The sequence below is a fragment of the Bos grunniens genome, chromosome 5 (genome assembly GCF_055505025.1).
Source record: "Bos grunniens cultivar Pamir isolate PY7600 chromosome 5, Bosgru_T2T1.0, whole genome shotgun sequence".
Classification (NCBI taxonomy): Eukaryota; Metazoa; Chordata; class Mammalia; order Artiodactyla; family Bovidae; genus Bos; species Bos grunniens.
This window is the reverse complement of record NC_141169.1, coordinates 108,948,830-108,963,354: the sequence shown is the minus strand read 5'-3', so window position 1 is coordinate 108,963,354 and position 14,525 is coordinate 108,948,830. Positions and strand designations below refer to the sequence as shown.

The following is a 14,525-nucleotide window of genomic DNA, read 5'->3' as shown; positions in this document are numbered from 1 at the left end:
TTTTGTAAAGGAATTTGGTACCTATATTCACGGGGGACACTGCTCTATCAAGTTCTTTTGCTGTATCTTAGGATTTTGGTATTGGGGTTATGCTGGCTTCAAAAAAGGAACTGGACACTATTCTTCCACTCTGTTTTTTGAGAAAAGTCAACACACTTGGTCCCCCTCCACTAAAATAAAGTATGATAAATACATAGAACATAAAATGTACCACCTGAAGTTGTTGAAGTATTAGTCACTCAGTTGTATCCAACTCTGAGACCTCATGGATTATAGCCCACAAGGCTCCTCTGTCCATGGGATACTCCAGGCAAGAATACTAGAGTGGGTTGCCGTTCCCTTCTCCAGGGGATCTTCTCAATCCAGTGATTGAACCTGGGTCTCCCACATTCAGGGCATTCTTTACTGTCAGAGCCATGTTCATATTATTATGCACAATCATCACCACCATCCATCTCCAGAACTCATCTTGTGAAACTGAAACACTATACCCTTTAAACAGTGACGCTCCACTTCCCCTCCTCCCTGAGGCCATGCAACTATCACCCAACTTTCTGTCTCTATGAATTAGCCTACTCTCAGTATCTCATGTAAATGGAATCATACAGTATTTGTCTTTCTGTGACTGGCTTCTATCAGGTAGCACAATGCCCTTAAAGTTCATTCCTGTTATAGCATATACCATAAATTTCCTTCTCTTTTAAAAAGGCTGAAAAATATTCCATTGTACATATACACCACACTTTGCTTATCCATTCTTCCACTGATGAACACGTGGATTGCTTCGACTTTGGGTCCATTGTGAATACTGCTGCTATGAACACGGGTGTACAAGTACGTCTTTAAGACCCCGTTTTTAATTCTTCTGGGTATATACCAAGAAGTGGAATTGTTGAACCATATGCTAATTCTATTTTTTTATTTTATTGAATAAATTGTATAGTTGATAATGTGCTTTAATTTTTACTACACAGCAAAGTGACTCAGTTATACATATATATATTCCTTTTCATATTCTTTTCCATTTTTTTTATTGAGATGTAATTAACATATGTTGGTTTAAGGTATACAATATGATGATTCAAATATGTATATATTGTGAAATGATCGCCACAGTAAGTCTAGTTAAAATCCATCACAAAACTCCAACTTTTTTTTTTTTTACTGTGATGAGAACTTTTAAGATCTACTCTCTTAGCAACTTTCAAATATACAGCACAGTATTATTAACCGTAGTTACCATGCTATACATCACATTCTTAAGACTTTTATTTACAACTGGAAGTTTGCACCTTTTGTCCACCCACCCATTTCATACTCGCATGCACTTGCCCCTGCCTCACCAATCTGTTCTCTGTTATCTATGAGTTTGGCTTTTTGGTATTGTTCATATGGTATTTGTCTTTCTCATTTCACTTAGCACAACCCCCTCAAGAGTCCATCGATGTTTTTTGGCAAGATTTTCTTCTTCATGGCTGAATAGTATTTTATTATAGATATACATACCATATTTTCTTTATCCATTTATCCATCAATAGACATGTAGGTTGCTTCCATGACTTAGCTAGTGTAAATAATGCTGCAATGAACATGGGGGTACATATTATCTTTTTAAGTCTGTGTTTCAGTTTCTTTGGTAAATACTCAGAAACTGAATTGTGGGGTCATATAGTAGTCCTGTTTTTAATTTTTTGAGGAGCCTCTGTACTGTTTTCCATAGTGGTTACACCAATTTAATCCCCACCAACAATGCACAACAGTTTTTTATTTTCTCCATAGCACTTGTTATCTGTCATTTTGATAACAGCCATTCTTTTTTTAAAAAAAGAAATTATTTATTTTTGGTTGCTGGGTCTTTGTTACTGCACGTGGGCTTTCTCTAGCTGTGGCGAGCAGGGGTTACTCTAGTTGCAGTATACATACAGGCTTCTCATTGCTGTAGCTTCTCTTTTGCAAAGCACAGGCTCTAGGGCATGCTGGCTTTACTAACTGCAGCTCGTGGGCTCAGTAGTTGCAGCGCATGGGCTCCAGAGTACTGGCTCATTAGTTGTGGCACACAGGGTCAGTCACCAATGGCAGGTGGGATTTTCCTGAACCAGTATTGAACCAGTATTCCTCACATTGCAAGGGAGATTCTTAACCACAGGATCCTCAGGGAAGCCCTGATAATAACCATCCTAACAGGTTACCTCATGTGGTTTAGATTTGTGTTTCCTTAATGACAGGACACTGAGCATCTTTTCATGTGTGTATTAGCTATGTCTGTATCTTCTTTGGAGAAATATCTATTCAAATTACTTGCCCATTTTTGAATTGAGTGTCAGCAGGAATGTAAAATGAGTCAGCCATTGTGGAAAACAGTTTGGTGGTTCCTCAGAAAGGTAAAGAATTACCATATGACTCAGCAATTCTACTCATAGGAACATAGATCTAAAAGAAATAAAACCAGGTACTCAAACACTTGTACACAAATGTTCAGAGCAGCATTATTCCCAATAGCCAAAAGGTAGAAACAGCCCAAATATCTATCAGCAAGTGAATGGATAAACAGATTGTGGTTTATCCACAAAACATTATTTAGTCATAAAAAGGAATAAAGCATAGATATATGCCACAACATGAACCTTGAAAAGATGGTAAGTGAAAGTAGCCAAGGACAGACACATATTTTATATTCCATTTATATGAAATATCTTGATCAGATAAACCCTTAGAGACAAAATAGTTGGTAGGGAGAATGGAGAGTTGTTTGATGGGTTTTAGTTTCGGAAGATGAAGAAGTCTTGAGATTTGTTTACATAGCAACATGAATGTATCTTAAAGTACTAAACTATATACACTTAAAAATGATCAAGACAGTAAATTTTATGTGTTTTTTACCACAGTAAAAAAAAAAAAAAAATTCCCATCCACAAATCCTAGAGATCAGCTAGTCCAACCATGCATTTTACACATGGAGAACTGAGGCCCAGGGAAGGGGCTCTCATTGCCCTAAATCCCAGCTGGCCAAAAGTCAGAGCAGGGAGCAGACACCAACTACGGTCCAGAGCTCTTTCTACTTTACCTCTTGCTGCCTTTGCTATGAGGCTCAGAAACTGAAACAGATGAGGATGGGAAAAGAGAACGTTAAACTTAAAAGAAAAATGCCTAAAAACTTAATTGTGTGCAATTAAAGAAAAAATATATTGCGTGTGGGAGAAGGCAATGGCACCCCACTCCAGTGCTCTTGCCTGGAAAATCTCATGGACGGAGGAGCCTGGTAGGCTGCAGTCCATAGGGTCGCTAGAGTCGGACACGACTGAGCGACTTCACTTTGACTTTTCACTTTCATGCATTGGAGAAGGAAATGGCAACCCACTCCAGTGTTCTTGCCTGGAGAATCCCAGGGATGGGGAGCCTGGTGGGCTGCCGTCTATGGGGTCGCACAGAGTTGGACACGACTGAAGCGACTTAGCAGCAGTAGCAGCATATTGCGTGTGAAGGGGGATGGGGTGTTCTTTTAAGGTGACAAAAATGTTTAGGAACTTGACAGATGTGGTTATAAAACACTGTAAATGTAATAAATACCAATGAATTGTACACCTTAAACAGGATAATTTTATGTTGTATGAATTTTATCAAAATTAAAAAAACTACTGTGTACTGACAGAATGACAACCCACTAAGTATTCAAACCAGAAAAAGAATCTCAAGAAGAAGATACACACAACTATTACCAATTTTCCTTAATTTCACAAATTTCCTTAATTCATTCAAATATTTATCGAGTCTCAGGTACAGTACCAGGGAGCACAGTCTAAGAAAAGAAAAAGACATGTGAATAAGAAGAATCCTGGACAACTTAGAAGAAAGATGTTGCCATAAATATTAGAAAAGTTGGAAGGGAAATTAGAATTTGCAGGGAGAGATAATCTGTTGGCTTTTCACATGTCACTTTTATGCATCCACGGGCACAGGCACAGGGGTACATCCAGGAGACCCAGGACTATCCATACTTGACCTATCCGTATTCCTGGAAGAGGTGATTGATCTAACTGTTTTGGCTTCAATTTCTGATGCTCCTGTGGGAAACTGAATTATCTGTATAAATGTCACAATACAATTGGCATTCAATACAAAATTTGCAAGGACATAGCAAAAACTGCCCAATATGAAGTGATAAAATAAATCGGTAAAACTTGTCAATAAGCTTCAGCTTCATTTCAACCACTAGAGGGCTCCCTTGTCACTTGATTTCTGATCTCTCAGCCACTCAACTTTAGAAAGGGCATTCACCATGACTTAAAAGTAACTAGGCTTATTCTGTGACAACGTCTCAGTTAATACTTACCAACACATAATTACCAGACCACTTTATACACCAGAGGACCTTGTGAGCAGGGAACGTGCTCCCATACTAACGTTTCCTCCTTAGGATGTTGGGCAACAAGAACTGATAAGGCCTGAAATAAGAGATTCAAGTTCTCTTCTATTTCCTCGTCAGCTTTTCTAACAGAGATAAACTTACGTTTTAAGAGTTCCAGATGTCATCAGTTCAGTCACCAACACAATGCACTTCTTTCCCTTTACTGTGGATTCCCAGGAATCATAGAATCGAACAATATTGGGATGCTGAAGACCCTTTAACATTTCAGCCTCTTCTTTAAATCTCTGCCTCTCAGACTTTGTTAACTTTCGATCCTATAATCAAAAAGCAAAAGAGAATATGATTTAAGATTAGGAGTTTGGGACTAAAATAGGTATACACTACCATATTTAAAGCAGATAACCAAAGGACCTACTGTATAACACAGGGAACTCTGCTCAATATTCTGTAATAAACCAAAAAGGAAAAGAACTTGAAAATGGATACATGTATAACTGAATCACTTTGCTGTATATCTGAAACTTAAAAAAAAAGACAGAATATGGTTTAAAATAAAAAAAACACACCAAGCCACATAGTCACACTTAGATGCTAAACATGTGCTATATTATAATGACCAACAATGTTAAAATAAAACATCCTAACACTGAAGTTGGGAGAAGGCAATGGCACCCCACTCCAGTACTGTTGCCTGGAAGATCCCATGGATGGAGGAGCCTGGTAGGCTGCAGTCCATGGGGTCGCTAAGAGTTGGACACGACTGAGCGACTTCACTTTCACTTTCCACTTTCATGCATTGGAGAAGGAAATGGCAACCCACTCCAGTGTTCTTGCCTGGAGAATGCCATGGACGGAGAAGCTTGGTGGGCTGCAGTCCATGGGGTCGCACAGAGTCGGACACGACTGAAGCGACTTGGCAGCAGCCGCAGCAACACTGAAGTTACTAATAATAACTTCATCAGCCTGTTACGGGGAGTATGAGAACAGGCTAAACTGTATTTAAGAAAACTCTCGATTATAAGGTCACGCTTGAGATTATTTTACTATCTTCACGGTTAATGTGTGCTTCAGATACACAGTTTTTAGGTACAGTTAATTTACCAATTCCAAGGTAAGTCACCTATTGACAGAGACATGCAATTTAATAGTGAAACAAGATTGCATTTTGGAAGTAGTGAGATCTTAATTTCTCCCCTCTCCCCCACAAGGAAATTGAGGGATGACTGTGTATGCCTTCATTTCATAGGACTGTTATAAGAAGTAATCTACTAGGCATGTTTCTATCATATATTTAAAGTGCCTGGCACTTTACGGGTTAATTCACTTCTTATCTGAGATAAATGGAGAAAAGCACTTAATCTGATGTTCTTCCTTTAACAAAGCACCATACACACAAACTCTGCATTGCCCTGTAAATTAAAGTTTAAACTGTCAACTACCAAAGCACGTAATACATATTTTAACAAACTATTCCAGGCATACAATAACATAATGTGTTTAAACACTAAAGACGTAATGTAAACTCTCCTGTGTAACTAGACAGCCTTTCCCATTGCTGCCCTTGAATAACTCTTGGTAAAGAATCCGCCTGCAATGCAGGAGATCCCAGTTTGATTCGTGGGTTGGGAAGATTCATTGGAAAAGCAATAGGCTACCCATTCCAGTATTCTTGGGCTTCTCTTTGTGGCTCAGTTGGTAAAGAATCTGACTGCAATCTAGGAGACCTGGGTTCGATCCACCAGTACTAGTACCCACTTCCACTACTACTACTACTGTTACTATTACTACTACCCTGATTAGATATACCATTCCTATCTTAAAATACCACACTAGGCATTCTTTGAAATTACACTAGTCATTAGATCTTCTAGGAGAGCTTATAAATATATACATTAATAATGCATACTATATCACAAATTCAAAAGGTTTAATAACTATTTTAATACAATTTGTTTTCAATATACAGCCTTGACGTACTCCTTTTCCTATTTGGAACCAGCCTGTTGTTCCATGTCCAGTTCTACCTATTGCTTCCTAACCTGCACACAGATTTCTCAAGAGTCAGGTTAGGTGGTCTGGTATTCCCATCTCTTTCAGAATTTTCCAGTTTGTTGTGATCCACACAGTCAAAGGCCTTGGCATAGTCAATAAAGCAGAAATAGGTGTTTTTCTGGAACTCTCTTGCTTTTCAATGATCCAACAGATGTTGGCAATTTGATCTCTGCTTCCTCTGCCTTTTCTAAAACCAGCTTGAACATCTGGAAGTTCATGGTTCACGTACTGTTGAAGCCTGGATTGGAGAATTTTGAACATCACTTTGCTAGTGTGTGAGATGAGTGCAATTGTGTGGTAATTTGAGCATTCTTTGGCATTACTTTTCTTTGGGATTGGAATGAAAATTGACCTTTTCCAGTCCTGCGGCCACTGCGGAGTTTTCCAAATTTGCCGGCATATTGACTGCAGCACTTTCACAGCATCATCTTTTGGGATTTGAAATAACTCAACTGGAATTCCATCACCTCCACTAGCTTTGTTTGTAGTGATGCTTCCTAAGGCCCACTTGCTTTCACATTCCAGGATGTCTGGCTCTAGGTGAGTGATCACACCATGATTACCTGGGTCATGAAGATCTTTTTTGTATAGTTCTTCTGTATATTCTTGCCACCTCTTAATAGCTTCTGCTTCTGCTAGTTCCATCCCATTTCTGTCCTTTATTGAGCCCATCTTTGCATTTGGTATCTCTAATTTTCTTGAAGCGATCTCTAGTCTTTCCCGTTCTACTGTTTTCTTCTATTTCTTTGCACTGATCACTGAGGAAGGCTGTCTCATCTCTCGCTATCCTTTGGAACTCTGCATTCAAATGGGTATATCTTTCCTTTTAAACCATGCCTCTTAGTCAACAAGACTGGCAACTGTCCCAGAAAAACCTCAGTGTCAATTCACTTTTCCTACTCTGGTTTCTAGTTTCTTCTTAGTTTTTAAACCTTGGAAATCATCCTGACATCCCCACAAGCTCAACTATGCATTTAAAAGGATAGGATTTTGTAGTTCTTCTCATTAAAATTTTCAAAGTATCTGGTATTATACAGTGGGAAGAATTTTCAGCTTGTTTCATTTTCCATTTACTGACAATAGTGTTTATTAATGTATGTTTTATTAAAAAACTATTGTTTACCATATATTCTTACACGTCCTCATTTCAGGAAACTATTCCAAAAAGAAAACCTAGATCACCTGTTAACTCTCATACATTACTGCTGAATTATGAAAACTTAAACTGTAACGTTAATCTACTCTCAGAACAATCAGAAGACTAATCACACATGAGCCAAATGAATTATAATATTCTACCTACCATTAAGTAATATTTAATTTTTATATTTTCATATATAGTCTACTACTTGTCTTGGTAAGTACTCTTATTTTCTGAGGCATACAACATTCATTTCAGTTTTAGCGATTATTGTCTCTCTTCATAAACGGTTAATTAGATTTTAAATACTTGAGTACCCTGTGTCAGGCAATAGGATACGACAAACGTAAGAGACAAGTTTCCTGCTAGTCTAGACCTTCCAATGTAAGAGGCAGAGGCATTAACTTAATAGATATTAAAAAGAGAAAACATTTTTATTTGTATTTATAAAAAGAGTACTTCGAGAGCAAGTACTGGATATAAGACCCAATTCTGTGTGCACAAGCTAGTGTTGTCCCCCACCATAGCAGGCTACCCTAAGCATTGAGATCATGGGCATGGAGCTCTAGTGTTAGAATACCCAAAATGCTTAAGACCGCAAGAGTCTGCAGAAAGTGCTAAAGGCAAACTTGGAAATGCAGGATATAGACTGGAGGCAAGGAGGCTCAGAACTTTAATAACGGTGAGCTACGAGATTTAAACTTATTCACTTAAATGTGTTTATTCAACCAGAGTTTAGAGCCTCTGGAAAGTGTATCACTTACAGTAGACCACTGCAGCTGAAACTTGGAATTTACATTGTACCGGATAAGGTAGTTTACAGTACTTAATAGTAAACAAAATGTTTTCTCTCAACTGGTATAGCCAGAAACTGTCACTAGAGGTTAACCAAGACTGTAGCATAATCACTCTACATTGTTACTTAAATTTTAATTTATAATCTACATAAAGATTGTTTCTATGCTATCCACAAGTGTTTTAACATATACAAGACTTGTAAACCTTTTCTCCAGAAAACTCAAACCAAAGTAATTTATTCATGTCTTTCTCTACTGCCTCCATCCTATTTCATTCAAGCTGTCACGATCTCCCTCTGGATTTCTGCAGTAAACCTACTAGCTGTTTCCACACATCTAATCTTATTACCCCTGTACAATGTGTATTCCACTCTGTCCAAATACAGTCAGAATATTTTAACATCAATTTAATCAATTCTATGGTATGCCCACTTCACTGATTCTTAGAAATGTCATTTTCCACATTTTTAACATCTCTGAAATTAGAGTGCATCATACAACTGGAATCTTAGACTCAGTGAAGTACTGTATGTCATAATCCTGTTTAAAACTCTCTACTAGCTTTCTGCAGCCTTTAGGATAAAGGTAGAAAACCCCCATGACCTACGAGGTCCTACACAATACAACCCTTGCCCACTCTCAGAGCCTTCTTTCTTGTCACTTTCATGCTTCCTTTCTCAAGCATGCCATGCCTCTTCCCATTCAGGTCCCTCACACATGCTTCCTTCTATACAGGATGCCCTCCCGTGGGCCTTTTATGCCCGGTTAACGTCCAGTCATTCACACAGGGACAGCACTGTTGACTGCCCCCTACTCTAGGTTATATCATCCCCTCCTGCCTATCTGTACAGTGACATGAACTATCTATATGCCTCTTTCAGAGCTCTTAGTCACAAGTAATATTATAGTGAGGCTTATTCTAAAAGCGGTGACAAAATGCCTTTTCAGGGTTCTATCTTTAGCATCTGACAACCTAGCATTGTTCAGCTGCCATGTGTTAAATGAATTCATGAATGTGCTTTCCAAAAACTAAAGTGTGTGTACCTTCTTCACAAGTAGTTAGCACTTCCTCAGGAATAAAATAAATTCTTACGACTTAAAAGAAAGGTAAGGATTAAATTTGGGCCTCTGAGACTCAGTAACTTAACACAACTCAAACACTACGACCAATCTGCAAAGGTCAAGGCTGCCACCATTTTGATTTTTAAAAGGATTTGTTAAAAGCCATTGTAAAAAGTCTGCCAACTACTCATTTACAGGAAAATATAAAGGGGGGGGGTGCGCTAGTAACGACCTCAACAAAAATCTACAACCAATTTTCTTCTACAGAATAAATACACTGAATGCAACTTTTATCTAATTTTGCCTCAAAGTCATCTATACTGTAAATGGAGACTATTTTATGTGTCTATTATAGATTTTTATCCTCCCTGAAAGCTATTGATGACTTATTTTAAGGGAACCTTCTTTAACATTAGAAATATGAGTACAGGACTTCCCTGGTGGTCTAGAGGTTAACTTGGAATGCAGGGGACATTGGTTTGCTTCCTGGTTCAGGAAGATTTCTACATCCCGAGAAGCAACTAAGCCCATAAGCCACAATTACTGAGAGCACCTGCAGCAACTACTGAGCCAGCACCTGATAACTACTAAAGCCCTCAGGCCCTAGAGCCTGTGCTCTGCAACAAGAGAAGCCACCACAATGAGAAGCCCACACACCATCAAGTAGCCCCACTTGCTGCAACTAGAGAAAAGCTCATGTGCAGCAATGTAACACTCACCACACCCCCAAAATTAATATAGATTAAATTAAAAAAAAAAACTATGAATACATATTACCGACTAAGTAGGGAAAAAGTCCAACCAAGTAATTTGGTGTTTCTTTCAATAATCTGTTAACTTGTTCTATCTATAAGACTTCTTAATCTAGGACAATTTCACATCTCAGAGAACTACACTATTTTAGCATCCACAAGAATTTGTAAAACAATGTAAAAGAGATGAAAACTAACAGAAGCACACAAACCATAAGCACACCTGGGGCTTCTTAATTAATATTTGTCAAGTGTTTGCTATTTGCACCAACTGGTTGTTTTACTTCTGTTCCCATTCTCAGAAAACCCCTGAGATACAGAAATTTAGAGTCTCCCTCAAATTCACAATGAGAAGCAGAAGCACAAATTAAATGAAGATTTGATTCATAGCTCATGTTCCATTCACTAAACTAGACAAACATATCTTAATTTTTATATAGCTCCTAGAACATTTTTCTTCTCAGAAGAGCCATGTTGATATTTGTTATTAACTAGGGATCACTGAAAAGAACTAGGCACTTTACTAAATTATAAACTACAGTTGAAGGTAAAATAAGAGGAGTATATATTGTTTAAATACTATCATTTGTCAAATATAACAAAAAAGAAGTAAACTCACAGATACAGAGAACACACTTGTGGTTACCACCGGGGGAGGGGGCCAGTATGGCGTTGGGGGGGGGTGGGAAGTACAAACTGCTGCGTATATGACAGGCTATACAGATGTGCTGTACAACACAGGAAATACAGCCAATATTTTGTAATAACTGTAAATGGACTGTAACCTTTAAAAGTTATATAAAAAAGAGAGACTTGGACACTTAAAAAAAACATTGCTAAGTGACAAATTATCATGAAGTCAATGGTAAAATTTATTTTTTATTTTATTTTTTGGCCACACCATGCAGCATGTGAGATCTTAGTTTCCTGAGCAGGGACTGAACTCAAGGCCCCTGCATTAGGAGCAGAGTCTTAACCACTAGGGAAGTCCCTATTTCTAACTCTAAGTATCAAAGAAAATTTCGAGCAGATTAACACAGCTGTTGCTTTTTGGCATCTTTTTCTCCAACACTATCAAACTGGGTATTTCTGGGGGCTTGCTACACTATCCCTACTGCAACACTCATTACCTTCGGTGTAAATGAGAGCTGATGCAGCTAACCCACTCTATTCGTTTCATTCATTTCTTTCCACCTACATAAAATTGTTTTGACAGGCTAAATGAACAAAACCAAGGATCACTGTCACATGGCCTCCCATAACATGCACAGTTCCAGGCAGCTGGGGGTGGAGGTGGGGAGCCTAACAACAAGTGAAACAACCGTTCATCTCAGTGCCGTCCAAATAACAGTGCTCAGGAGATTATTTGCTGATGCAATTTCTTCTTGGGTGAGAAATGCAATGTAGAATGACCTACAGCAATTTGACTCTCCAGTTCCTTGCTCTGTATATTTTAAACATCCTCTGGAAGCATTTTCTCATTCCCTAAATTTCAGTATTCTCTAAAACAGCAATCCTATGCCTTCCTATTGATTATTTTATCAGCCCCAGAAACAAACCTTCCAAACAAATTGCTTAACTGAAACAGTGAGCTTGATTTTCATAAAATCAAATCAGAAATATTTCCTTTATTAGTTAATTAACATCTGTACCCCCAGAAAATTTGACACTTGAGACTTATTAACATTTAAACTTCTATGCATTTTATTTTTAGCAATATTCAAAATTTTACTACTAAAATAAGAACACATATGATAAGTCTACCCATCAAAATATGGGTGGAGAGCAGTGTCTGGAGCTCCTTGATTAGAGTATGTGAGGTCAATGCTGGAGTCCTCCCTGTTTATCACTGTCTGCACCACACTGACTTCACACAGCCCTGAGCACCTACTCCATCTTTTACAGTGATACGAATTGCTGGGTGTTGGAATATGGAAATAAAAACTTGTCTTCAGGCATAGAGAACAGCAGTTTGAACCACTGTTTGGGCCCATGCAGCATGGGTTCCAGTAAATATTTACCAAAAATTTAAATTATTATTCTGTATTTTGAAAGAAAGTTATCACATAAAGTTATCACGTAAATGACTAAGTCCAGATTCCTCTTTTACACAGGCCTTCATGGTCTAAAATAACAATTCAAAGATAGTATTTGAATTGAAATACTTAACAAAGAAAAGTATTTTGTACTCTTAAAGTCTTCTATCTACTAAATACTTTGCTTTTTAACTACAGGTAACATCTTCTTCTTCTTGAAAATCCCCAAATAATCAGACTTGAGGCTTGAAGGCTTGAGGAAAGGTGGGGAAAATAACTAATAGAAGCAAAATAATGATGCTCATGCAAAAACTCTTAACTGTTAACAACAACAACAAAGATTAATAGGGTTTTTAAGGTGTTGTGAAATACCCTGTGAAAATTAAACCTGAGTTTTACATGGCCAAATCTACAGAGTAAAGCCATGGTGGCTCAGTGGTAAAGAACCTGCCTGCAGGAGACACGGGTTTGATCCCTGGGTCGGGAAGATCCCCTGGAGGAGGAAATGACAACCTACTCCAGTATTCTTGTCTACTAAATCTCATGGCCAGAGGAGCCTGGCTGACTATAGTCCATGGAGTCGCAAGAGTCGGACATGACTGAGCGACTAAACAACAAATTCCTTCTACAAATTTCATTATGACCTTCCAATATGATACCCTTAGGAACAGGGTCTATCCTGTAGAGAAGAGAGTCTATTTGAATTTTCCTCAATAGGTCAAGTCATCAAAAGAAGAGCAAAAAAGAACCTAGCTGTTCTAACTCCTCCTCCACTGCTCCCTTCTCCCTCTGGCTCATCTTTATTCGCATTTTATTTTCTTACAAAACGTTCTCTGTTTCAAAGCAGGAAGAAAAAATAACCTACTTACACAAGAAAGTCTAGAGTGCTCTCTCAAACCAGACTTGTGCTAATTTATTTAATAGTTCTACCATGAAGCATCCTCCACGTCATCCCAAAACTGGGCCACAAATAAGTAAACGTGGGGCTTGAGATTCTCACCACCCTTCTTTTTTCAGAGGCACAAAACCAAAAGGAAATAAAAAATATCTAAAGCCTGGTACATATAGAAAGCTTTATGTTAAGACTAAAAAATGTAGCAGATACTTGTAATAGCTGAACCACAAAAGAATAAACATATTTAGTCCTATCAGAAAATAGCTATTTTCACTAAATGACTTACAATATCTATTGTTCATAATACAGCAAAATTCAGAACACTACCTAGTCTCATAAATAGGTTTCATTGAGATAAATTAGATTTATCTGAATGTGAATGCAGTTAACTGAGAGGGCTAAATTCCAATGGTTATCGGGTAGGAACTTATTCTAAAACTTTCTAAGCAAAGAAAAGAAGGCCAAGGGGGGACAAGGAGAGTTGAAGGTGGATGCAAAGATCAAAAAACTCTTGATAATTTACAGGAAGAAAATTTTACACTTCAGAGACAAAAGTTACTCTGCAATGGATACCGAAAACAAAGTCCAAATGAAATGGGGTTGATGTATGGTCACCAAGGGAGAGACCAACGAAACAAAACTTAGTGGGTCATCCTGGTAAGAACTGGCCAGCATTGGGAACTTAAATGTGGTGGGTACACATCACAAAACAGCAAGAGTTTTATCACAGAATTCAGAGTCTGATATCCAAACTGTTTTGTTTTGTTCAGGAAAGAAGTCAATAAAGTCAAGTCCAGTATATAAGAACACGGGCTTCCCTGATGGCTCGGTGATAAAGAACCACCTGCCAATGCAGGAAACTCGGGTTCCATCCCTGGGTTGGGAAGATCCCCTGGAGAAGGAAATGGCAACCCCCTCCAGTATTACTACCTGGTAGATCCCATGGACAGAGGAGCCTGGTACAGTCCACGGGGTCACAAAGAGCCAGACACGACTAAGCATGTAAAAATACAATGCGTGAGCTTTTCTACGTGCCTGACAAGATATTAATCCAAGAAAATTAGAACAAAGCCAAAAAACTTTTAATTAAAAAAAAGGAGAGAAGACTCTTTAACATAGCCATTCATATGAACTTTAAATACTTATATACCCTCTTTTCTTCTAAAATCCTCTCATTAGCTCAGCCTTAACCTCTCTCTTTACCATACCCACTTCCGAGGCAGTGAATTCATACTTAACTTTACAAGGAAACTCAGAAGTACAGACAGCAGTAAGATTTGAAGAGTAAGGAATGAAAAACAAACCCAGAAAGCCTGATTTGCACAAGTACATCCATCTTTAGAGTTTTATATTGAGAATGAATACTTGATATCCTCATGCTTATCAAGGTCAAGACTATTTTAATGTACTGTTTTACCAATTCT

At 38.1% G+C, this 14,525-nt stretch overlaps 1 protein-coding gene across 50 annotated transcripts in view; it reads right to left on the bottom strand.

Moving 5' to 3' along the window:
* WNK1 (WNK lysine deficient protein kinase 1) overlaps positions 1-14,525 on the bottom strand; it is a 130,182-nt gene that overhangs the window by 69,774 nt on the left and 45,883 nt on the right. For all 50 annotated transcript variants that reach the window (XM_086402540.1, XM_086402542.1, XM_086402541.1 and 47 more), the window contains exon 2: positions 4,508-4,680. In XM_086402540.1, coding sequence (XP_086258666.1) covers positions 4,508-4,680 — 173 coding nt within the window. The remainder of the gene's footprint in view (positions 1-4,507; positions 4,681-14,525) is intronic.